General features: G+C 54.6%; 1 protein-coding gene across 2 annotated transcripts in view; it reads right to left on the bottom strand.

Moving 5' to 3' along the window:
• ARHGEF18 (Rho/Rac guanine nucleotide exchange factor 18) overlaps window positions 1–21718 on the bottom strand; it is an 85934-nt gene extending 64216 nt beyond the window's left edge. Inside the window, exons 1-7 of one of the 2 annotated variants that reach the window (XM_038567395.1) lie at window positions 21457–21718; window positions 10258–10379; window positions 3345–3601; window positions 2470–2620; window positions 1704–1818; window positions 754–811; window positions 402–446 (exon numbers count right to left, since the gene is read on the bottom strand). In XM_038567395.1, the coding sequence (XP_038423323.1) occupies window positions 402–446; window positions 754–811; window positions 1704–1818; window positions 2470–2620; window positions 3345–3601; window positions 10258–10272 (641 nt within the window). In that variant the 5' untranslated portion in view covers window positions 10273–10379; window positions 21457–21718. Of the gene's footprint in view, window positions 1–401; window positions 447–753; window positions 812–1703; window positions 1819–2469; window positions 2621–3344; window positions 3602–10257; window positions 10380–17481; window positions 17630–21456 lie in introns of those variants that run through there. The other variant, XM_038567394.1, reaches the window with a different exon arrangement.
• Between the last annotated feature and the right edge of the window lie 2450 nt (window positions 21719–24168).

The following is a 24168-nucleotide window of genomic DNA, read 5'->3' as shown; positions in this document are numbered from 1 at the left end:
CCATGTGCCCAGGAGCCACGATTCCTCCCACCGTGGGCTCTATCCATGGTCACTGTGGCTGGTTTTCCAGCAGAGGGTGGTAACACATCCTGGTCAGACAAAATCAGCAGGTCAGGAAGATTTTCTAGCGAATGGCAGTGTCTTGGGCAAGAGGCACCGATTCCCATTTGTGCGAAGCTATCTCATGGGCTCGCTCCTCCCCGGCTCGTGGCTCGTGTCCCCTGCCCTTTCGCACATTTGTCCCTCCCCCACCTCTCCTGTCCCTGTTTTTTTCCCCCCTGCCTCCCCGTCTTCTCCACACCTGTCTCCCCACCTATCCACTCCTACTCTGTTCCCTCTACTTGTCCTCCCCAGCTGTCTTCCCACCCCTGCATCCTCACACCTGCCCGCTTCCCACTCACCCGTGGTAATGTCGAAGTTCTTCAAGCACCTGCTGGACAATCAGCCTGGGGCAGGGGGGCAGGGGAAGTGTGGATAAAAACAGCTCACAGTTGCCCCGGGGTGTAGACATATCCCCCAAGACGAGCTGTGATTGCCCAACCAGGTCCCGGTCCCGATGCAGACCCCGACCAGGAGACCCAACCCCTCCCCTGATGCTACATCAGAACCTGAGAGGCCTGTGTCTCTCCTCTGGGGAAAGGATGGTGTGGGAGAGAGAAGATGGAGGTCAGGGGGGGATTCGGGAGGGACCCCAGCCTTGACCCCGTGGCTGTCTGCTGGGGTCCCCTCCCCCACCATGAGGCAGACACTCACACATGCTCTGGTTCCACGTGGTCCTTCTCCATGCACTCCAGCACCGGGGGCGCCAGGCCTGGAAGCAGCCCCCACCCAGGAGGTAAAGGTGAGGGGCCTCTGCACGGGCCCCCTGTGTCCCATCCCTGCAGAACTAGAGACTGTCCAGATGGGGCTCACCATTCGGGGAGGGGAGGCGCCAGGAGGGCAGTGAGCCAGAGCTTGGAGGTGAGCCCCTGTGTCCCCAGAGGGCTTCTGATGTGCTAAGCACTTTGCACATGTGCACTCAGTGGACACCCCAAGTAACCCTAAGGAGATATGCTCATTGTTCCATTCTCTCTCTCTCTCTTTTTTATATTGATTTATTTTAGAGAGAGAGAGTGTGCCAACGAGAGGGAGAGAGAATCTCAAGCAGACTCCCAGCTGAGTGCGGAGCCACCATGAGGCTCCATCTCACGACCCTGAGATCAGGACGTGAGCCAAGGCCAAGAGTGGGACGGTTAACCGACTGAGCCACCCAGGCGCCCCTAATTGCTCCATCCTTATAAAGAAAGCCACAAGGCTCAGAGACTTGCTAGAAGTGCTAGGTTTGGGTTTAGACGTCAGGTCTATCTGATAGCAGAAAGACTCAAGCTCTTAGGAGATTCAGAGATAAAGAGGGAGATAAAGAAGAGGCCAGAGGTAGAGACAGAAGAGCCCTAGGGGAGCAAGGAGATGGTGGTGGCACCGCCCACTCTGCCTAGAGGCCCTGGGGGGAGAGGAGGGGCAGATGTGGGCTGCCTCTCCCCCACCCTGCTACCGCCCCCCTCCCCAAGGAATTCTGCTCAGTCCCTGCACATGGGACCCTCAGCCCCCTCCAGGAGTAGCCCTTTCCCCTCTCAGGCCCATCTGGGGCCCCATCCAGGGAACCCCCCAGCAGAAACCCCCTACCCTTCTTGGTTTGAATGAGGGAATCCCCCAGGCTGGGCTACCTTGAGGAGCTGGAGTGGGCACCTCCAAAGCCCGAGAGATTTCCAGGGAGCTGATCTCATCGAAGGACAGGGGAACCGACCGTGACCTCACTCTTTTCTCAGGGCTGTCACATTCCTGCGGGGAATAAGCTTCTCGCTAAGCCAGGGAGGCAGCCCGGGCTGCAGGCAGGCTCCCTAGACAGAGGGTCCACAGCCCCAGCCTCCGGGCGCAGGTAGGGCTCCCCTCAGCCACAGGGCATGGGGATGGATCTCCGTAGCCATGGCTGAGGGCTGGAGCCAAACCTTCCCCAGCCATGGGCTGGAGTCCTGGCCAAGGACTACCCCGGCTCTGGACTGGAGCCCCAAAACTCTATGCTCCAGATTTCAGCCCATCAGGGATTTCTCCCCAGGTCGTGGTCCTGGGCAAAGATGCCCCAGCCACAGGCCACAGCCCTGAGGCTGGAATCTCAGACCTGAGACCGGATCTACCCAGCCATGGGTGGGGCTTCCTTCCAGCTGCAAAGATGGGGAGACCAGCTCCCCTGCCTCCTAGATCATGGCTTGTGCTTGGAATTGAGCATCCCCTACTGTGGACCCCACCCTAACGAAGAACCCTCAGGCCTGGGCTGGAATCTCAGGACTTGACTCCCCAGTCCACCCCATGGCCAACCCCGCTGTGACAGGTCAGTCCCACCAGCTTATGGGTAAGAAGCTCCTTCCCACCTGTCACACTGGCCCCTGGGCTCAGACTTGTGTTATTGTCGGGGTGGCTGCAGGTTGCACCCACCTTGCCTGGGTGCTCTGCTGGGGTCCCAGCCCTGGACAGACACTCTTTGGTCCAGGCCTGCAGATCCTCTCCTGGCTGGTTCAGAGCAAGGCTGGCCAGTGTCCGAGGGAGACAGGGCCCCTCGTTCATAGCCGAGGCACTGAAGCTGAGCCTGGTGGAAGAAACGAGGAAATCAGGTCTTTAGTGTGTTTCTTCCACCTGGTGGTAGCTCCAGGGGCCTGGGGGAACCTGCCGTGGATCCTTCTGGGGCAGGGAGGAGTGGTCAGAATGCAGAGAGGTGTTCAGTCTCCCTATATCAGAGGGGTGGCAGGGGGAGCCTTGCTGGGAACTTGCAGGGACATCCATGTCTTTGCGTGGCAGACATGACAATTTTACACAGAATAGATTTCTATTTGCGGTGGCTTGGGAGGGGTTGAGGGAGGCAGGTGGGGGTGGCTAACGTACCCCCTCTGCTGTTTGGGGCTCCTGCTGTGTGTGAAGTCAAGCACACGTCTGTTTTAATCACAAGCGCATCTATGGCTTTGTGCATCTGTGTGTGACCAGTGTGCTTGTCACACGTTTGGGCTTTTGTGTATGGGTTGGAGTGGGGTGCGTGTGCAAGCCTGCAGGCATGTATACCCAGTGTGTATGGGCAAGTGCTCGTGTTTGGGGTTGTGTGTGCCTGCAGCGTGAGCACACAGTCTTCATTTTGGGGTTGTGCACGCTTACTCGCTCAGCGAGCGCTTGCCTGTGCCGAGGACTTGCAAGCCCCCACAGGCTCTGTGTATCTCAGGAGGGGGTCCTTTGGGCTGCCTGTGACAGTGCAGACACCCCGGTATGGCTTGCAGGGGGTGGGGCCCTGTCCCCTCCTGGGAGTGTGTCAGTGGCGGGCTGACCTTTCCCAGCTCTCAGAGCAGCTCCGTGACCTCTCCCAGCTGCGTCTCCGAGGCAGGGTCTGCGGCTCTGCTGAGCTGGAGAGCGTGGATTCTCCTCCGGCCTCTTCGCTGGTGAGGCCACTGTCCCTGGGCCCCTCTGGCTGGCTGTCGGCAAAGGCCCCAAGGCCCAGGTCCTGGAGATACTCGCTGCCCTGCAGGGCTCCCAGATCCAGGCTGAGGTCCTCCAAGCTGTCGCGGAACTGGGGAATACCATCCTCCTGCAGGCCAGGGTTGGGGGAGAAGAAGCTGTTGACCCAGGGCAGCAGAGGCCCCAGCCCCAAGTCCCGCCATCGCCCTCCGGTCCAGCCTGGGCTCAGCACCCTCCTCATGCCAGGTGGGGGTTTGTCCCCTTAGCACTCTAACCTGTCCCTCAAGGCCTCATCTCAAAGAAGGGGCTGGAAGTCCAGGCTTCTAGCCCTGACTCCACCTCACTAGGTGACTTCCCCTCTGCTAGGCTTAGGAAAGGGACGTAATGACCTCTGCCCTGCCCCCTCCCCCGACTAGTTCAATGTTCAAAGTCTCTGAGTGCACTTTGTAGAAGTGCTGCATGGAGTGGAGTCACCCTGGACGCTAATGGCAAGAATTCAGGCAGTGTCGGGGCTCCCCGTCACGCTCCCGGGCTGCTTGAAGCATCTCCTCATGGGGCTCTTGGCTTCCCAAGTCTCCCTCCCTGGCCGGGACTGGGGTGAGGCAAGTAAGGACCTTGCTTCAGGCACAAAATCAGACTGGGTGCCCTCTCACCCAGAAATCCAGAAACATCATATGTGGGTGCGCATATAAGAGTAAAGCAAGGAGATCCACAATGGGTGCATTGTCAAAATGTGAAATAATGACAGTATCGGGCCCCTTGTGCTTGTACCACTCACCTGGCTCATGGCCCCTATTCCTGGCCCTGCTCCCTCCTACCAGAGTCTGGGACACCTCAGCGCATAAGCCAGTAGCTTCCCCTCCCCAACAGGTAGATGTCCAGGGAGCACATGCCTCATGCCACCACCCACCGCGAGGCAGTAGTGTGCCAGGTGCTGGTAGACACGGAAGGTGCACAGATGTGGACCGCCACGCGCCAGGAGCCGCAGCCCCAACATTGCCACCCCGAACCAATTGCGCCTTATCCCTAATGCCACAGCAGCCCCACCAGGGGGCATTGTTATCCCACTTTCCAGATCAGAAGACTGAGGCTCAAGGAGGAAGGAGGACTCCCCCTGGATCACACCACCAACCAATGGCAGAGCGGGACTCCAACAGGTCTGTCTGGATCCAAGCCCCATGCTTGCTTGCTTGCTTGCTTGCTTGCTTGCTTTTAAAGATTTTAATTATTTATTCATGAGAGACACAGAGAGAAAGGCAGAGACACAGGCAGAGGGAAAGCAAGCTCCATGCAGGGAGCCTGATGCAAGACTCAATCCCAGAACCTTGAGATTATGACCTGAGCTGAAGCCATGAGTTGGATGCTTAAGCAATTGAGCCCCACCCCCCCCCCGGTGCCCTGAACACGCAACTCTTGATCTTGAGGTCATGAGTTCAAGTCCCATATTGGGCATAGAGATTACTTTTTTAAAAATTTATTTATTTATTTATGATAGAGAGAGAGAGAGAGAGGCAGAGACACAGGCAGAGGGAGAAGCAGGCTCCATATGCACGGGGAGCCCGATGTGGGATTCGATTCTGGGTCTCCAGGATCGCGCACCCTGGGTCAAAGGCAGGCGCCAAACCGCTGCACCACCCAGGGATCCCTAGAGATTACTTTTTAAATGAATAAATCAAAAGATTGGTGATGATGTTAATAACTGTGATTAAAAATAAAAAGTCCCCCAGTGACCCTTGGGTGGCTCAGCGGTTGAGCATCTGCCTTGGGCCCAGGGCGTGATCCTGGAGTCCGGGGATCGAGTCCCACGTCTGGGTCCCTGCAGGAAGCCTGCTTCTCCCTCTGCCTGTGTCTCTGCCTCCCTCTCTGTGTCTGTCATGAAAAAATAAATAAAATCTTAAAAAAAAAAAAAAAGTCCCCCAGGGGCACCTGGGTGACTCAATTGGTTAAGTTTCTGAATTCAGCTCAGGTCATGATCTCGGGATCCTGGGATTGAGTCTTGTGTTGGGTTCCCCACTCAGCGTAGAGTCTTCTCCCTCTCCCTCCATCCCTCCCCAACCCTGGTGCACACGCTCTCTCTCTTTCTCTAATAAAGAAATTAAATCTTAAAAAAAAAAAATCCCCTAGGGTACGATTTCCAGATTAAATACATGGCCCTCAGTTAAATTTGAATTTCAGTAAACAACATATATTTCTGTAGCATAAGTACATCCCAAAACATTGCACTATTTGACATTCAAATCTAACTAGACATCCTATAATTTTGTTTGCTCAATCTTGCAACCCTAACCCTGGGCCATTTGGCCAGGGAGGGCCAGTCCTCAGCAGGCAAAGGAGAACAGAGAAGCCCCTGCTAATGCTTGGCATCAGGGATTTTCAGAGAAGCTTCCAATTCAAAGTTGAAGGTCCCCAGAAAGGGGAGGAGCTATGCAGGATCTGGCTGTTCCCTCCTGATCTCACCGGCTTGGAGCTCTCCATAGTTTTTACCCCTTCTTCTCTGTCACTGTGCTAAAATAGACACGACATAACATTTGCCATTTGGACCATTTTTGAGTGTGCAGCTCAGCGGCATACACTGGAAACTTCTAACCTGCTGCCTGTCTACGAATTTGCCTATTTGAGGGACCTCGTGTAAGTGGACTCCTACAGTATTTGTCCTTTCGTGTCTGGCTTCTTTCACTTAGCATTAATGTTTTCAAGTTCATCCATATCCTAGCATGGATCAGAACTGCATTCCTTGGGGTCCTTGGGTGGCGCAGCGGTTTGGCGCCTGCCTTTGGCCCAGGGCGCGATCCTGGAGATCCGGGATCAAATCCCACGTCAGGCTCCCGGTGCATGGAGCCTGCTTCTCCCTCTGCCTGTGTCTCTGCCTCTCTCTCTCTCACTGTGTGCCTATCATGAATAAATAAAAATTAAAAAAAAAAAAAAAGAACTGCATTCCTTTTTAAGGCTGAATAACACTCCCTCGTCCGCAAGGAGCGCGTTGTATGGACAATCAGCTAAACCACGTGTTGTTTACCCATTCATCCCACGATGGACTCCTTTGGCTGTCGTGAAGCCTGTTGTCAGCACTGTGCTATTTGACATTTAAATCTTTGAATTTGTTTATTTTTTTAAAGATTTATTTATTTATTTATTTATTTATTTATTTATTTATTTATGATAGACATAGATAGAGAGGCAGATTCACAGGAGGGAGAAGCAGGCTCCATGCAGGGAGCCCGATGTGGGACTCGATCCCGGGACTCCAGGATTGTGCCCTGGGCCAAAGGCAGGCACTAAACCGCTGAGCCACCCAGGGATCCCCCAAATCTTTGAATTTGAATGTGGGTACACAAATAGCTATTCGAGGCCCTGCTTTCAACTCTATTTATTAGAGAGAGAGAGAGAGAGAGAGAGAGAACATGAACAGGGAGCCCAACACAGGGCTCGATCTCAGGACCCCGGGGTCATGACCTGAGCCAAAGGCAGACACTTAACCAACTGAGCCACCCAGGCTCCCCATCCTTGCTTTCAGCTTTTTTGGGGTAGATATCCAGAAGTGGAATTGCTGGAGTGGGCAGTGTTTCTGGGTTTGACTTCTGGGGCACACGCTGTACTGTTCTCATGGCCTCCCTTTCTTGAAACTCTCCTTTGCACTCGTTGATCTTTGTCCTTCCCACCTCCCTGGCTGCTCCTTCTCTGCCTCTGCTTCTTCCCTCTGTCCTTTTATACACGTGGGTCCCTCTTCCTCTGTCTCTGTGGGAGAACCCATGTCTCTGGTCCTGCGTGCTCAGGCTCGCCTGCCCCTCCTGTGACCTGGGCAGCAGCCTCCTGGCGGGTCTCCCCGTTCCCCAAATCACCCCAGTCCCACCCCCGGTGCCTGGACAACCTCTAATGACTCCGTCTCCTCTGCCACTGCCCGAAAGGTTTTCTTGTGTCTCTGGTTTTTATCCTTCTGTAAATATAAACATGTCAGGACAGCCTCTTGGCCTGGACCAGGCCCCCTCTCCCTCTCCTGCATCTGGCCTCCCTCACCGGAGGCAGAAGTGGGAACTTGGCCAGAGCTGGGGGTGGCAGGGGTGGTGGGTGGCTGCGGGCACAGGCTGTCCTAGCTCCCAACAGCAGGTATGGGGTGGGGGCGCGAGGGAGGCCTCACCCTTTGCTTGGGAGCCTGAATCTATCCTCCATAAATATTGCCTGAGTGAGAAAAGGCGGGAGTCGGCCCAATGAGGGCCTTTCCAGGCATCTGACTAATCAGTGTATGGCGGCCCTGACACCCCAGAGAGGATGCAATAAATCCAGGCTCTTGCTGCGTGGATCCTGGGGAGCCTTGGGGGATGGGCTCCCCCGGTCAGACTCAGAGGCGAGCTGTCCCAGGAATGCTCACTCTGCAGAAGGGCTTAGTGTGTGCAGATTTTGGTAGTACACGGATAAACTGTTTTTTACAAGTGTGAGTGGTTATTTATTTCATGGTAAATTAGTAAGCCATGGCCTGCCAAAGCAACTTTAAGCACACTGTTTCTCTAGTTCCATCTTATCAGATAAGAAAGGAGATTGGTATCAAACAAAATAGCAAATAAATGACAGGGCAGATGATTCTTGATTGGCTCAAATGGTAGAAAAACTGTAGTCAAGGTTTGCACCCTCGTATCATTTTTATTAGCTCAGAGTGACTTCGGGCAAGTCCCAAACCCTCTCCAGGTCTCAGTATTCTCATCTGTAAAGTGGGTGCGGTGCCGCCTTCTTGGAGGATTACTTGCTGTGTGGGTACCATGAGATGATGTGTGCACCTTGCAAGCCCCGGATCAGGAGAAGCAGATCTTACAGTGGTTGTTGTTTTCATATTTTGGGAGTTAGGGCTGTTCCTCTGAGGAAATTGATGGCTGTGTCAGATGCAGTCACACAGTCCATCCCCTGCCCTCCTGGAGCTAGTTGGAGAAGAGTGGTGGTTTAATCCAGCTATTATAATCAAGTATGATAGGATGTTCCGGGAAGCAGGCTGAAGAAGAGCTGCGGGGGGGGGGGGGGGTGTCCAGCTGGGCCTGCTGGGATAGGAATTCTGGATTGGAACTTTACCTAGAAAATCTCCTCTGGGGTCTCCTGGGTGGCTCAGCAGTTGAGCATCTATCTGCCTTCAGCGCAGGTTATGATCCCCAGGTTCTGGGATTGAGTCCCGCATTGGGTTCCCTGCAGGGAGCCTGCTTCTCCCTCTGCCTATGTCTCTGCCTCTTTCTCTGTGTCTCTCATGAATTAATAAATAAGATCTTTAAACAAAATCTCTATTTTAAAGTGCAAAACTCAGGGTAATCATTGGTGTAAAAAACCTACAAAGTACAACTCAATTAGGAAAAGCTAGACAATCTTTAGACAGCTTCCATAGCCAAAACAACCCCCCCCCAAAAAAACCCCTATTTCCAACCACATAAAATTAGGTCCACATGACATGTAAATGGTCTCTTGAACTGGCCAAGTTTCACACATTGGTCACGTTTCGTGTATTTTAAACAGATTTACATCTTGGGTTGCCTGGCTGGTTCGGTCGGTAGACCACCTAACTCTTAATCTCAGGGTCGTGAGTTCAAGCACCACGTTGGGCATGGAGTCTACTTAAAACATAAAAATAAGGAAAAAGAGAAAGAAAAAACCTACAACTTACCAGTTAGGAGACAGTAGGATTTCAATAAGAAGTCCTACTAAATATAAAGACAAAGAAAGCAAGGAAGAAAGAAACAAACCAGGGGGCCTTCCTGGAGGAGGTGACAGCGAATAAAGCCATGTGGAACAAATAGGAGTTGGCTAGGCTGAGGCTGCAGGCAAGGGCATTCCAGGGGACTAAAGAACAGGACATTCAGAAACCTGCAGGCTTGAGAGGTCCCAGTGCCTTCCAACACCTGGCAAGAGTTGCTTGGGGCTGCAGGTGTGGAGGGGGAGATGGGGCCCATCAGCAGGCCTGGTTGGTCAAGTTCACAGGGCTCGAGTGATGGGGAGGAATGTGGGGACCGGGACAGCGCTTTCCATGGCCTCTGGCTCAGGTGACCAAGTAGATGACAATGACAGGGATGCCGGTGGAGGGGCTCATGGGGGAGGGGTAGAGCCCGGCCTTGTGTTCCCCAGGTCCCTGCCTCCCCAGGCGCGCAGCTCCCCCATCCCCACTTCACCTCCCCACTGCCTGCAGCCTATGGGTTCAGTCCAAAGCCCTGAACGAACCTTGAGCAGACCCTCCTTCCTTAGTGTGGGGGGCGGGGTAAAATGCCACCCAGAGCCCCCTTCCGCGAAGACCTGCCACCCCAGACGCTAGGAGGGCTGTCAGCAGATGGCTGTCGGCCCCTTCCTGGGTAGCCCGCAGGCCACGACTGGTTGATGCGGGGACATAATGGTTCACCCATCTCAGCCCAACCTGAGACCACTCTGCAGGGATGTTCCAGCTCGGAGCCTTCCATGGAAGTTTTTTCTTCCCATTTCATCCACCCATCCACATCCCCACCCCCATCTAACCTTCTTTTCTTTGTCCCATCCATCCATCCATCCATCCATCCATCCATCCATCCATGTATCCATCCCATCAATTCTTCCTTCTGCCATCCATCCATTCACCTGCCTTCTTCTTATCCCTCCTTCCCTCCTCTTGTTCCAGGAAGGATTCCAGTCTCCTCACCTGTCGAATGGGATCATAACTACCTTGCCAAGTCTTAAGGAGAGTTCAGAGAACGCACACAAGGTGCCTGGTAAAGCGCACGCGCTAAACAAAGTGTACTTGCTGCCACTGGGGTCATGTGCTCCTGCCCGTCCCAGCCATCAGACACCTGCCTGCTCGTCCTCCATGCTGGGGAAGTCTGGGTGCTCGGGCCTCCAGGGTCCGCCGCTGCTCTCGGTGGCTGAGGCTGCAGCTCCAGAGTCAAAGGGCTGGACACACGGCTTGGGCTCAGAACCTGTGGAGAAAGGAGGGACAAGGTGTCAGGGCCAAGTGGGCAGGGCTGAGGGGCGGGAAGTCTGAGTCCTGCACCTGCTACTGCTTTCCCGGGGCTCAGTTTTCTCTGTAAGATGGGGTGGTTGGAGGAAGATGGTCTCGATGATTTTTAAGCCAGCATACCTGCCGTCACCTCCCTGTCCTGAGCCTGTGGTGGACATTTGTATCCAATCAGGAGGCTCTTTCCTGCTGATCGTTTATCCCTTTAAGATCCCACCCCCAAGGCCCCATTTCCAGCCACTGTTTTAGGTTAATCAGAGTGGACTCCTGAGATGATACCAGTTGGTCGCTCCTGCTCTGGCTAAAAAGCCCTCATTCAGTACAGTGGGTCCTTAAGATCAGATGCAAGTGCCCAATGCCCACATTAATAGGGTCTCTAATGGGGGGACTTCAGTCTCCCTCGGCCCCCATGTTGTATTTGGAGTTTCAGGGGCTGCTGGGTGCCATGGGGTAGAGGAGAAAACAAGAACTTTAGGGTCAAGCGGACTGTGTCCTTTGCCTGGACCTGCCACTAAGGGTTGTACGTGTTCTCTGGGGAAGGCACCTCGAGGCTGTTTCCTCACCTGGGAGATGGGTGTGACAGTGCCTCTCAGAGCTTTGGGGAGGATGAAGGACCCCAGCATGTGTGGTGCTGGGTGACCTTCTTTGCTCTCTAGGTCAGGAGGGTGTTCTGGCTTAATATCAGGTCTTGGACTGAGCCCCTTGGAGAGGGTCCCCTTTTTCCCTCCCCCTGCCCCTTACACCGCAGCTAGAGCGGTCACCCCTGCCTATTCAAATCCTTGCGGAGGCTCCTCGTTGGCTGCAGGAAGGATATTGAGACTCTTGGCCTGGCCACTAATGTCCACCAGGATATTCCTTCTGTGCCGTGTCCTTGCTCCCTCCGGACTTGCTGCATGAGACCCTCCCCTCCACTCCTGCTCTAAAGCTGCCTGCCTGAAGACCTCACCGTATTCCTTTCAGAAATCTCTGTCCACCCCAAACCTATGGTGCCTCTCTCGTGTGCATTTCATTGCCTCGACATCTGGACTCCCTTCACTCCTCCATCCCCCTTCCAAAGACATCCCAGGCTCTGCAGAAACCAGGGAGGTGACAGGAGCGTGCCTGGAGGAGAAGCCTGGGGAGGTGGGTAGGGGTGGAGGAGAGAGGATACCAGTGGAGGGATACATGGAGGGGCTGATCAGACCAGGTCGTTCTAAGTAAGAGCAATGATGGCTTCAGGTGGGGCTGAGTTGGGGTGGGGGAGTGGATGTCCGGTGCTTTTGGAAAGTGCGGAGTTAGGTAGGTAGCTTGGGTCCCCTCTGGCTGGGTGACCCCATGTCCTGGTTTGTTGGGCACAGTCGTACTTAATGTTGATCCAGGGTAATTATGAGCAACACCTCCTTTTCCTTCTCCAAGGGGTCTAGCAGAGGGGAAGGCTAAGGATGTCCCTCTATTCCAACGGGGCTGTCTGCACCCACTCACATCCCCTGTTCTCCTGGCTGTGGATCTGCGAACACTGCTCCAAGTTTCGGGACCCTGAAACACACACAATCTGGAGGAGCCTTCTTTTAGGAAAGAATATGAGACTATGAATATGAAACTGTGAATACAGAATTGCCAGGGCCTTGGGCACCCGGGTGGCTAAGCAGTTAAGAATCTGCCTTCAGCTCAGGGCATGATCCCGGGGTCCTGGGATCGAGCCCCATATCGGGCTCCCTGCGAGGAGTCTGCTTCTCCCTCTGCCTATCTCTGTGTGTCTCATGAATAAATAAATAAAATCTTAAAAAAAAAAAAAGAATTGCCAGGGCCTCTGAACACGAGCATCAGAAAACAGTCAAGTCAAACAGAAAACAATATACACGCTTTGTGAATAGATGGGTGACAAGGGGGCAAAACCACAAGGACACTGGAAAACTGTGTGGCTGTCCCTTAAAAAAGAAAATCACAGAGCTATCACATGACCCAGCCACCCCACAGCTAGGGATAGCCCCTCAGGAAATGAAGACGTGTGTCCACCCAAAAGCTAATACGTGACCACTCGCAGCAGCACTTTTTATAATAGAAGGTGGAAATAACCCAGCTATCCACCCCTGGGTGGAGAGATACACAAGATGTGGTGTAGACATATAGGGGAAGAGTATCCAGCCACTGAAAGGAATAAAGTTCTGGGGCGCCTGGGTGGTGGTTCTGAGGGTCTGCCTTCGGCTCAGAGCATGATCCCAGTCCCAGGATCGAGTCCCGCATCGCGCTCCCTGCAGGAACCTGCTTCTCCCTCTGCCTGTGTCTCTGCCTCTCTCTGTGTGTCTCTTATGAATAAATAAGTAAAACCTTAAAACAAAAAAGGAATGAAGTTCTGATGCCAACTACAAGGTAGGGATCAATCTTGAAGACATAAGCAAGGCAGTCAGTCAACAAAGAGCACACGCTATCCATTTGTAAAAATGTCTGGAATAGAGGAGTCCATAGACACGGAAAGCAGATTTGTGATTGCCTATGGCTGTGGGGGGGACAGGGTGGGGGGTGTAGAGTGATAGCTAGAAGATATGAATTTCTATTGGGGGGATGAAAATTTTTTTTTAAGATTTTATTCATTTATTCATGAGACACACGGCACCTAACCATTGAGCCACCCAGGGATCCCCAAGATGAAAATGTTCTAAAATTGATTGTGGTGATGGGTGCATAACACTGTGGATGTACTCAAAGTCATAGAATTGTACACCTTAAGTGGGCGATTTGTGTAGTGTGTGAAGTCTATCTCAGTGAAACTGTTGCCAAAAAAAAAAAAGCCGGGACCCCTTGCAGAATTTTGATTGTGCGGGTGCCTTTGGGCTCCAGCTCTATTTCCTTCAAGGTAGATGAGCCTTTGATGTCCGGGCCTGCCACAGTGTGCGAGAATGTTGTCCTTGTTCCCACCATCCTTGCTTTCCCAGGCGGACCGACGGACTCAGCTCTGCTGTACCTCGTTTGGGTCTTGTATCTCCTGCCTTCCCCACCCTGAAGCCAAGGCAGCCTGTATGACTCAGAGAAATGTCCGAACAAAACAAGCAGGCTGTGAAGGAGAAAAACCAGATGTGGGGGTGAGTCTGGGAGGCTGATGCGAGCCTGAGAGGGGAGGAGGAGCTGGCCCAGGGGTCAGTTCCATCCCTTGACCAAGCACCCCAGGGGCTTCAGGAAAGACCAGCCTGCTTCACTGGGCAGGGGCCCCATGGAGGCCTGAGGCCTCAACAGCCTGTACCTTGCATCTGCAAACTCTGTGGGTCTGGGACCCACAGGCTGAAAGTGAAAGGTCAGGAATGAGTTCGCTCTTTCTATGGAAGCTTCTGACCCAAGAACTGGCTGGGCTGGGCTTTGATGATGAACTCAATTCTCATCCTGGTGTCCCTTGCTGAACCCCAATCTTTGTGTCGCCAACTATAAGCCCTGATCCCCAGAGTCATAGACTGAACTTTGAACCAGGTATCATAGACTGAGCCCCAATCTCAATATCAGAGATTGAGCCCCATCTTGGTGTCATAGACTGAGCCCCAGTCGCAGTATCAGAGACTTAGCCCCATCTTGGTGTCATAGACTGAGCTCCAATCCCAATATCATAGACAAGGCCCCATCCTGGTGTCATGGACTGAGCCCCAATCCTAATCTCATAGGCTCAGTCCTGATCCTGGTGTCATAGAATGACTTCCCATCCTAGTGCCACAAGCTGAACCCTGACACTGCTCATAGACTGAGCTCTGACTTTAATGTTGAACAGTGAACTCTGATTTTGCTGGAAGATTCTCTTCCCTCAGGCTCCAGTCATAGTCTCCAGTGGACACTGATCATTGCTGCCTAGTATTCCCACCTATACCCCAACCTCAAGATGTCAGGACCAAACTCTTTGTTTTCTGTCCTCCTCCTGTGTCCCTGTAGTAATGTGACTGCACTATCTCCCCAGTGATCTGGCCAGAAATGGGGAGACCAGTCTTACCTCCTCACTACCCCTCAGGACACCAAGCCCTGTCAATTTGATCTCCCTGACATTTCACCACTCCATCCTCTCTTCTCCTTTCCCCTGCCACTCTGAATGTCAGCCCCCATTATTTCTCTCCCTACACAACCACAATTCTTGTTGGGGTTTTCCCACACAAACGATTGTCAACCATAATTTCACTGTGATTGGTTTACTTGTTCCTTTCTGGACCAGGAGTTCCATGGGTCAAATCTGGCTCATCACCTGATTTTATAAACAAAGTTTTGTTAGCACAAGTCATGCCCATTTGCGTATATATTATCTATGACTGCTTTCATGTTATCACAGCAGAGTTCAGCAATTGCATCAGAGATCCCTGAAAAGTTGAAAGTATTCACTCTTTGGCCCTTTATAGAAAAAGCTTGTTGATCCCTGTTCCAGACCATGAGGTCCATGAGGGCAGGTACTGTGTCTGTCCCACTTTTACATCCTCAAGCTCCAAGTGGTAAAATCTTATGTGTATTGATCAGTTCCTATATACCTTGCCTAGTGCTAAGTCTGTCATGTAAGAGGCAGAGGTTGGGATGTGAACCCCGGTGTTTCCAACTCCAAAGCTGGGGGTTTATAACCACCAGGTTAACCTGTGGTTAGCTGATGAATGGGTGGGTGGGTGAATAAATGATTGGATGGATGGATGAGTGGATGGTTGGATGAATGGGTAAATAAACTGTTGGATAGATGGATAGATGGGTGGATGATAGTTAGTGGGCTGGCTTGCTGGATGAATGAATGGATGGATAGTTGGATGAATGAATGTGTAGATGATTGAACAGATAGACGGTTAAATGGGCAGATGGCTATATAAATGGAGATGGATTCTGGATGCATGAATAAATGGGTACTAGCTGGCTGTTTGGTGGATGGATGCATGGATAGTTAGATGGGTGAATGGTTAGATGGTAAGATAAGTGATGGTTATGTGGTTAGATGGATGGATGGTTAGATGGGTAGATGGATGGATGATTAGATGGATGGATGAATGAGTGGATGGATGGATGCATGCATGTGCACAAATACATGGATGCATGGATGGATGGTTGGCTGGCTGGTGAATGAGTGGATGGATGGTTAGATGGATGGATGCATGCATCTGTGCATACATGCATGGGTAGATGGATGGATAGATGGATAGTTGAATGGATGGATGATTAGATGGATGGCAAGACGGTTGGTTAGATGAATGCATGCATGGATGGACGCATGGATGCACGGTTGGATAGTTGGCTAGCTGGCTGGGGGATGGACGAAAGGATGGATGCATGCATGCATAGATGGATAGTTGGGATAGATAGTGTGGCAGCGTCCAGAGCCAGTGAGGCATTACATTCGGGAGATGCCATTCCGAGGGGATGAGGGGAGAGAGCTATAGATGGAGGGGGGATAGAACAGAGTCAGAGAAGCCAGGCAAGAAGGAAACCAAGTTAGGACACAGAATGCACTCATTATGCATTCAGTGGGGGAAGCTGCAGTGGCAGGTCCCAACCACCCTTTCCTCAGCTTTGTTTGCTTCCCCAAATCCAACCCCATCATTTTCCCAGAAAGTCCCATTAGATGACCAGATGGCCAGTTACAGAGCTTAAAGGGGCACAGAACCTCCCTCTTCCTTCGTGCCTCCCTAACTCCCCAGGGCTAAATAAAGACTCTGCTCCCCAACACCATGGTTCTCTCTAAGGAGTCTGGATTTAGGTAGGCAGCCTCTTCCACCATCAGCCCCTGCAGCACCAGCCATAAAAGGGTGTAAGAGTCACTGCTGGTTCCCTGAGCTCACTCCCCCACCTGCCAGCCTGTGAATCAGTCTCAATCTGCCTGGGCCGGAAGACGGGGTGGGCAGAGAGGCCAGGAGTGGGTGGAACTTCATGAGGATCTGGGTCACAGACAGGCGTCTTGCTGGGCCATGGGTGATGCACGAGTCCTCTGGTATGGCCATCCACTTGTGGATTGAAAAACCCTCCCCAGGCCCTGCAGCTGCCCACCCTGGCAGCTTTGCTTACTGGCCGGAACACACCACAGAGGTAGCCTTGGAATAGAACTGTCTGCAAATCCTGGCTCCTCCGGCACAGGCTTGCTGTGTGACCTCGAGCAAGTCACTCAACCTCTCTCAACCTCACGACGGTTCAACAACTGGCAGCAGCTTCCATCGTTCTGACGACTCTTTTCCTGCATCCCAACCTCCAGGGCCACCCTCTCTGTCCCCAACCCCAACCTCCAGGGCTCTGATACTCCCATCTCCTTCCTGACCCACGCAGGGTGCCTGGTACACATTAGGCCCTCAAACAGAGTCTGTGGGCAGAATGAGCTAATGAATCCTCTCATTGGCCTCCCACTTCACCAGCACTCACCCCCACCCTGAACAAGTGCTTGACTCATGCAGGTGGCAGGGGGCTGTTCTGGGTGAGGCAGGGGAGGGTCGTGCAAAGATGGGAGGCACAGAGGCGCAGGGACATCCAGGAGGCTCCCATCACACTGTCCCCTATGCCCTATGACCCTGGCCACTCTCTGGTTATACCCTCAAGGGTAAACTCGCCTTGAGATTTAGGGAGAGGAGTCCTTTTGCCAAAACAATTCACCCACACCTTAGGAGACATAATACAGGGGCCTCTCCAGCCCCCACAGAGGTAAACTGAGGCCCCAGGACCTGGGAAGGGGTTGCCACCAGCCAATGTTGAGTGTGTATTTGAGGGAGGCATCTACCAGAACCCCTGGGAGTCTCAAACCTCCTCTTTTTTGCTGCCTCCCCGAGCCTCCATCCTGCCGCCTTCCAGGAGCAAACAGCACCAGGAACCCCCAGGAAGGCACCAGGCTGCCCAGAGGGGGAGTTCCGGGGTGGATTCTCTTTCCGCAAAATTATCTCCTGAGACAAGGTCCTGGCTGAGCCCCGGGTGGGGGGGAAGGTTGCTCTGAAGTGAGAGGGACCCCATAAGCCTGTGATGTCCTATGGCGTCCGGGGGAACTAGGGATGATGGAATTTGGGGCTGGATCAGCTAAAGTCTGTGCCCCAGGCCAAGAAAAGGCTCCAGGCTGTCAAGGGAGCCCTGCCTGGGGGGACATGCCTGCTGGCTACTGCCCGCCCCCTTACCTCTCTTGAAGGCCCACCGCCTCAGCCACAGCTTGGAGAGGGCCGGCCAGGAGTGGTTGAGCGCCGAGTTAGCCATGGGGGCCCACGCATGCGGGAGTGTGGGCGACCAGCAGAGGATGAAGCAGGACTTTGGCTGGGAATCCCTGCCAGGATGGGGCTGCCAGCAAGAGGGGCGGAGACTGCAGCCAGGGGCTGCCAGATGCATCAGCTGATGGGAGGCTGGGGGTAGGGCAGGGGGGCTGGGGTTTTCGGCTGGGGGGGAGCCCGGGGGCTCCAGCCTGGGGGGAGGCCAAGCCCTCCGTACAGCCCACACCACCCTACCCTTCCTCAACCCTTTAGCCTCTCAGCCTGGCTGGATAAGACATTCCCAGGGGGAGCCCAAGACAGCAGTGTGAGTGGTGGGGACGTCGGGGTCTTCAGAAAGCGAGTCTAGACCGGGTCCTGAGGTGAGTCTGCATGTGTCTGAGTGTGTGTGTGTGTGTGTGTGTGTGTGTGTGTGCCATTGTCTATGATTTTTTTTTTCATTGTGATTCTGACACCGTGTTTGCAACTTTGCACACAGGGTGTGTATTTCCATGCCTCTGGGTGTGTGTTCGAGTGCAAATCTTGAGTGTCAACCTGCCTACATTGGGGGGGGATTTGGAACATCCAGGTGGCTTCCCCCCCCCCCCCCCGGTTTTATTGAGATATAATGAGCACACAGCGCTGTATAAATTTAAGGCACACAGCACGACTTAGCTTACACATACTGTGAAATGACCACCACAACCAGTTTAGTTAACATCCATCACCTCATGTAGATACAGAAAAAAGGAGAAATATCTTTTTTTTTCCTTGGGATGAGAACTCTTAGGATCTACTCTCCCAGCAGCTTTTCCAGCAGAGCGCGCAGCAGTCACCACGCCGTGCGGTGCATCGCCAGGACTTCTCTCTCCCGGAGCTGGAAGTTTGTCCCTTTTGGTCTCCTTTTCCCAACTCCCCGCGCCCCACCCTCACCCCCAGTCCCTGCTCCTGGAACCCACAAATCCCATCTCTTTATCCCGGAGCTTGGTGGCTGTTTTTCAGATTCCACTCTTAAAAGTGAGAGCGCCCAGGATTTGTCTTTCTCTGCCTGACTTAATCTCACTGAGCATAATGCCCTCAAAGTCCATCCCCGTTGTCACAAATAACAGGATTTCCGTCCTTTTTATTGCTGAATATTGTTATCTGGGCGTGTTCAGCAAGCACCTGGGAACCTGAGTGTCTGGGGGCCCGCTGGCATCTGTGGGGTTGGAGCGGCAAGGCTCACCTGGACGGGGGGCTATCTGTGTCCGACAGCTGTGCCGGGCTTCTGTGTGTCTGCGCGGTCGTGTGCGTGTGAGTTGGGTGTGTGGGGCGGGTGGGGGGCGGGTGTGCAAGCGCGGGTCCGCAGGTGGCCGGGCCAGTGCTGCCCCCTGATGGTCCAGCCTCCCTACTGCATCCTCACTCCCTGAGCTGAGAAATTGTGGCTTTGTTCCCTGCTGACCTCCTGCGCTCCCCGAATCCTTTCTGCGACCTCCCAGCCCCAAACCACTGTCACTGGTGAGACGATCACCAGTGGTCGTCTCCTTCCTTGCGTCCTGGCCCCCACCGCCCCCTCGGAGGAAAAGGCTGTCACTCTTCAGCGACCTTTCCTGGAGGGTTATCTGCACGCCTGCCTTTGCCTACTCGCACCTGCTCCATCCCACAGCCCCTGGAGGCTGATTGCCATCCCCTCCAGCCTTCCCGCTCTCTCTAGGGGCTAAATCCAAGGGACACTTTTCTGCTTCCCCTTTGCCGGACGCCTCTGACCCCTTCTTTCTTTTCTTTCTTTTTTTAAGGTTTTATTTATTTATTCATGAGAGACACACAGAGAGAGGCAGAGACACAGGTAGAGGGAGAAGCAGTCTCCGTGCGGGGAGCCTGATGAGGGACTCGATCCCAGGACCCCAGGATCACGAACTGAGACCTGAGCCAAAGGCAGATGCTCAACCACTGAGCCACCCAGGCGCCTTGACCCCTTCTTTCCTGAACATCCCCCCACCCCCCACGATGCCTCCAGCTTCTCCCCCCTGCTCATTCAGCAGACTCCCTTCCCGCCTTGGCTCATTTTCCTTTCTCTGTCTGACCTATAAACTCTGTCCTTGGGCATTTCACACTTCCCCCCTGAGCCCCGGCCCTGATGACCCCATCTACACCTCCCTTGGGACTTGAGCTCTCACGAGTCGGTGACCCACCCCCGAATCTTTCACTAACAGAAAGACACAGAAACACCCAACAGGCTCCAGCACACATGGACAACTGCAGACGTACACACACTAGTCCGACATACCTTCACACCCATGTCCACGTGCACACAGACATATGCACGCACACACACACACACACACACAATCATACACAAATGGCCAGACTCTCTGGAAACCCAGAGAATGGCTCTGCCCCCTCTGCTGTGCTCCGGGCTGTGATTTGCCCAGGGCCCAGCACTCGCTTTTCCCTGGACCGGCTACAGGTGCCTGTGGACGCCCTGGACCTCTGGGTGGAGGGCAGGTGCCAGTGCTCCTGTGGCCGCTGACGCGAGGCTTTGGGACAGGGACGGGCCTCAAGGACAGACAGCATTTCCTGAGCTCCTGTGATGTGCCAGGCACCGCGTTAAGATTCCACGTGCAAGACCCGCGACAACCCTTTTACAGAGGAGCAGCCTGGGCCGGAGGGTGAAGTCACTTGCCCTTGGGCACACAGAGGCCGGGGGCTCCGTCCTCCACAGCGACAGTATCAAGCACTGGCCCCATGTCCAGCCCTGTGTCCGGCGGGGGCACTGGGGGCCCAAGGGGACATGTGGAGATGTGGCCCAGAACAGACACACGGATGTGTTTGTGTTTGACACTGCTGTGAAAAGCCTGCTTCCTCCAGGAAGCCCTCCCGGAGGGGCTCATCACAGAGGCCAGCAAACTCACAGGTCACCGAGAGTGGGGGTGGCCCTCCCTTGGTTGCACTTGCTTGTTAAGCCCGTTCCTCAGAACCGCAGGTGACAGGGCCAGCAGAGCACCCCCGAGAATCAGCACCCTGAGTGGGGCATTCAGGGCTTTCGCCACATGTCCCTAGCCTAACTCACCAGCTTGGTTCTCCCTGGCGCCCGCTCTCCCCTCCCAGACCAGCCCCTCCTGGCTGCTCCTGGGCCACCAGACCCCATTGGTGCACGACGCCGCCTGCAGGCTGCGTGGCCCGGGGCTGGGCGGAAGCACGCCTGGGTGTGCCCTGTGCAAACCGCAGCCTTCCTCCCCTTCACCCCACTCCAGACAGGCGGGGGCGAAGCTCCCCAAGGTGGGCCTCTGTGGGAGCCAGGGGCTGTCTCCCGCTCCGGGGGGTGGGGTGCTGGAGCTCCACCTAGGCAGCCCGAGAAGAGGGGCCTCCTCTTCCTTGGGTGACCTCAAAAGATTGGGATGGGCCCTCCTCCCGACTGGCTCTCAGACATCAACCTTATGAGGCAGTGTTTGTTTTAAAAGTCAGACACCCCCCCAAAAAATAATAAAAAAAAGTCAGACACCCAAGCCACAGAGAGGGGCCTCAGGGAGGTCGTGGCCCCCCCCCCCCCCCACTGCCCCAGGGTGAGGGGGATCCAGTTTACAAAGCCAAGCATGCCTGGTACCTCTGCCATGGAGAGCACACCCATCCGCCCCTGTCAGGGTCCCCTGTGCAGGCTCTGGCTATCAGGGGCTCCATCTTCCTGTCTTATGGGCTGCACGTGTCGTGGGCCCCAGCCCCCTGGGGTGACCTCTGGGGCGCACAGACCTCCGCAGAACAAACACGGAGTCAAACAGCCTTCCTCTCCCACTCAGGAAGTAGACAAGCCGCAAAGTGGAGAGAAACTGTGGGGAGGGTTCCTCTGCTGCCCCTCGGGACCCCCCAGCCCCCGGCCCCACTGCTGCTCTGTCTCTTGGTTCATCTGTCCCCCACGCCCCCGTGACGGTCACTCACCAGAGGGAGGCTTGTCTTTGCTGCTGTGGGAACCCCGGCCCGGCTGGCTACCAGCTCCTGCAGCCCCCAAGACTCATGGCTAAGGCTTCCAGGAGGCCCAGGGGGAGCACTGGCCGGTCGGGGCCCCTGGGAACCGCAGGGTGACCCAACTCTGCCCCAGCTTCCTCTTCCTCAACTGCCTGCCCGCCTGCTTGGCGCCTCTGTCGACCCTGGCCGTGGGCCGAGGCAAGGGGTCCGGGGACAGCGCAGGTAGGGTTCCAGAGCAGGGAGCCTCCCCCCACTGTTCAGCCCTGTATGTGCAGGTGTCCTGAGAGGTGGGGTGGGGAGCGGGGCGGGGAGCCTCAGCACCCTCTCCCCCACCCCAGCAGCTTCCTGTGGAACCAACTGCTGATGAGGAACGGGGTGCCAGGGCCTCGTCCGGGTGCACGGGTCCACGGCGATGCACGGGACACATAAGTCAAGTGTATCCGTGGAGACACAGGTGTTCAGATGCCCCAGGAACCCGCACTGGCGTGTGCTTGGGTGCACACATGGCTACATGGGCACACGGATGCATCTGGGTCCCTATCGTGTTCTGATAAATGTTTAACAACCACCTCTCTGATCAGAAAAAAAAAAAAAAAGTCCTGCTACGTTGCATTTGCCGACTGCTGCGGTGTAAATGCTCCCACGGAGCTAATTGCAGTGCCAACCTGATGCCACTGAGCATGGAGTTAGCAGGAGATGCTCAGCCGTGGCACCAGCAGGGCACTGGAGTGTATACTCAGGCCAGTGACTCCTGCAGAGACACGCGGGTCCCCTGGCATTCGGGTATGTGGACATCTGTGGGTCCAGGTAGACATGGGGGTGTGCAGAGTGGTGCTGCCCACAGAGACCCCTGGGTGCACGTGGGGCACGCCTAGGCTCCTTTATACTCAGAGACAGGTGGGTGCAGATGCATGCACAGGGGCGTGACCACAGCTTGCAAAGGGGGGCACATGGAACCACACACCTGGTGCCCAGGAGGAGCCCCGATAAGGTACAGCCAGCTCGTCCCGGCTCGCAGAGCCCATTGTAACATGATCGCGAATTTTGCGAATTTTGCGGGCTGGGTGTTACCTCCTGCCACCATAAACATTTAACTATGAAACGAAAGTAAAAAAAAAAAAAAAAAAAAAAAAGAATGAAAGTAACAAACACTGAACTCCAGCACCATGTACTTTTTTTTTTTAAAAGATTTTATTTATTTATTTATGAGAGACAGAGAGAGGTAGAGACCTAGGCAGAGAGAGAAGCAGGCTCCCCATAGGGAGCCCTATGCGGGACTTGAACCCAGGACCCCAGGATCACGACCTGAGCTGAAGGCAGATGCTCAACCACTGAGCCACCCCGGCGTCCCTAACACCATGTACTTAGTGCCACTGAACTGTAAATGAACTCAAAAATGGCAAAAGGGGTAAATGTATGTTGAGTATGTTTTCCTGTAATAAAAAGAAATTCAACCCTCCCTAATTATTTTGCTTCATTTTCCCCTGAACCTGTTTGGGTGGAGGGATACTAGACAGCGGTGAGCACACCCTGCACACGGCACACGCACGGGGACTCGTGGCACTCACATGTGGGCGCAGCGCTCCACAGAGGCACACGCAAGCACAACAGGCCTGTGGACCCCCAGAAACATGAAACCACAGGGACAGAAAGGGCCGCACAGGGAGACGCAAACACAGACACATGTGCTCATGGGCACGTGGTCACACACGGTCACACAGAATGGACATGAAGACATGCGTGTGGCTGTACAATGACTCACACGTACACACACACACACATGCGCGCACCCAAGGCAGATGCTAGACGCCTGCGAGGACACATGTGGAGACAAGGATACAAGGGGTGCCCTATGACGCCCCCAAAGCCAAAACACACAGACCCAGGGGCTCGTCCACACAAACCCTTGCTGACCGAGAAGTCCACACTTGTCCTCAGGGAGGCACACAGGACAGCCCGCAGAAACACCCAGACACAAGACACGCATGGGACACAGGGCGACAGGGAGGCACGCAGATCCGCATGCACAACACCTTCTGCAACCCTCGGTTATTCATTTAATGCGACACACACTTATTGAGCGCCTACTGTATGCTGGGTCTTTTCGGAAGCGTGGGATTATGGCGAACAAGGCAGACACGACCCTCCCGCTCCGGAGTGCTGGAGGCAAACTGTGAACAAGGAAACAGACCCGCCCCGGGATGAATTGCTGTGCAAGGAAGCAAATACGGTGATGTGACCGAGAGTGGGCAGGGTGGTGACTGCATTAGCCAGGGGGTCGTCGGGGAAGGCCACTAGCACTGAGCCGGGGGGATGCCCAGAAGGAGCCAGGCGTGGAGATGAAGATCCCGGGAAAGGGCATCCGAGGGCAGGAAGGGCAGGGGCCAAAGGCCAGGGGGCTGGGCTGAGCTGGGCGTGTCCGGGGAACACCTGCGTAGCCACCGTGAGGCAAGAGAGGGACAGTCGCATGGGTGAACCTGGCAGTGCTCAGACCTGCAGGAGGACCTTAGGGACTGTCAGCAGGATTGATGGGCATCATTGGAGGGGCTCCCGCCGGAATGAAGGGGCAGAGGCAGGGACAAGGTGGCTCAGAGGGTGCAGAAGCCCGGAGACCCACGTGGACGCCGTCACTGGGTGGCCCTGGGAGGGAGGGTGGTTCTGGTCCCTCTGTGGCTGTCTCTCCCC

The sequence above is a fragment of the Canis lupus genome, chromosome 20, assembly GCF_011100685.1.
Source record: "Canis lupus familiaris isolate Mischka breed German Shepherd chromosome 20, alternate assembly UU_Cfam_GSD_1.0, whole genome shotgun sequence".
In the NCBI taxonomy this organism is placed as follows: domain Eukaryota; kingdom Metazoa; phylum Chordata; class Mammalia; order Carnivora; family Canidae; genus Canis; species Canis lupus.
The sequence above is the reverse complement of the archived record's forward strand: the minus strand, read 5'-3'. Positions and strand labels throughout refer to the sequence as shown.